Source organism: Mastomys coucha, unplaced genomic scaffold (assembly GCF_008632895.1).
Source record: "Mastomys coucha isolate ucsf_1 unplaced genomic scaffold, UCSF_Mcou_1 pScaffold21, whole genome shotgun sequence".
Classification (NCBI taxonomy): domain Eukaryota; kingdom Metazoa; phylum Chordata; class Mammalia; order Rodentia; family Muridae; genus Mastomys; species Mastomys coucha.
The window spans coordinates 58,483,762-58,485,096 of record NW_022196904.1 but is presented as its reverse complement, the minus strand read 5'-3'; the positions used below and the strand labels follow the sequence as shown (position 1 = coordinate 58,485,096).

Sequence of the window (1,335 nt, the reverse complement as noted above, 5' to 3'; positions counted from 1 at the left end):
AAAACAAAAAAAAAAAAACAAAAAAAAACAAGACTTTTCTCCCTTTAATTCTAGCTTTTAGGCGTGTAAACTGGAAACAGCACTTGCTATCCTAGCCTTTAACACTAACTTTCTAGAAAAAAAGAGAAAGCACAAGAATAAAACAAAAGAGAAATAGCTCCCTTTCCAAAATTAAAGAGGAGCCTTTTCTTAATCTCTAGATCAACTAAATCTTTACTAATCCATATAATTAGCTAGTGGCTACATTCTCTCCTTATCTCACACACCTGAAAGTAGGAGAAAAAACATCTCAATTACGACGGTTAAAGTAGGTCATAAGCACTAGAGGTTACCTGCAGGCCTCCAAATGCTGCACCCCAGCCATGATTTATTTTACTATAGAAAAGGTGGGCTGTATGCAATGTGACTGCCCGTGCGACACAGCCAGCCACCTGGGACCAGGATGCCTACTCCCCTGAGGCCTCAGAGGTGGCCTGCTCAAGAAAGTGTCTTCAAATCCAGTCTCCCCTGAAAGCTCACTGGGCGGGAAGAGGCATGTGGGTTGTGTGCCTGGAGCCAGCAAGGAGGCTGGCCCAGAGCGTGGGCTCCCGGGATACTTCTCCCCTCAGCCCAGGCCCTTCCTGGGTCCTCCTTGCTGGAAAGTAGGAATGAGTTGCTGTGCAGACTTCTCCCCGCCGTTGAGGTTCCCATTTCCCAAACAGCCACTTGGGAATCCAGCACCTTGGAGCTCGTTCCCCAGCCTGGCCAGCAAGCCCAGGTCCAAGGTCCCTAAGGCCGGTGTTGCAGGTTGCGGGGAGAGGTGAGACACAGAAGCGGAGATCCGGATGAGGACCCAGCCCAGAGTCGTCGAGGGTATCAACTCTCGGGAGGTTCCTCCTCCAGCTCCCGCTAGCCTGGGACTTAAATGAAGCCGAGGAAGAGAGAAAGAGTTGCAGAGGCCGTCAGCCCCGCACTGCACTCCAAGCTGCGGTGGCGACAGGTGTGCGGCACTCTGTCTGCTAGCATTCGCGTCCTTCCCCCTCGATTGGCTACGTGGGGACCGCAGCACCCCTTACCTGTGGCTCCGCGGGCGGCCTCAGCCTCCATGCTCCTCCTGCTCAGTCGGTCGGAGTCTACCACCCAGTCAGCCTCTACCTCCCCACCCCCAACCCCCAGGGCCACCACCTTTCTACCTCGGGTTCCCCAGGGGCTGCCCCGCCCTGCCACCTCCCGGGGGGTGGGGGCGCTTTCTCCTCACTTCATTGCCTCCTGCCTGCGGGCGCTTATCTGGTTCCCCCTGCCCCCACACCTCCTCAGGACCATCTTCCAATAGTTTCTTTACCAAACCTTAACTCA

The 1,335-nt window shown here is 54.2% G+C and overlaps 1 protein-coding gene across 1 annotated transcript in view; it reads right to left on the bottom strand.

Moving 5' to 3' along the window:
* Fam169b (family with sequence similarity 169 member B) overlaps positions 1–1,098 on the bottom strand; it is an 87,509-nt gene extending 86,411 nt beyond the window's left edge. The window contains exon 1 of the mRNA XM_031384335.1: positions 1,056–1,098. Within this exon, the coding sequence (XP_031240195.1) occupies positions 1,056–1,086 (31 nt within the window). The 5' untranslated portion in view covers positions 1,087–1,098. The remainder of the gene's footprint in view (positions 1–1,055) is intronic.
* Between the last annotated feature and the right edge of the window lie 237 nt (positions 1,099–1,335).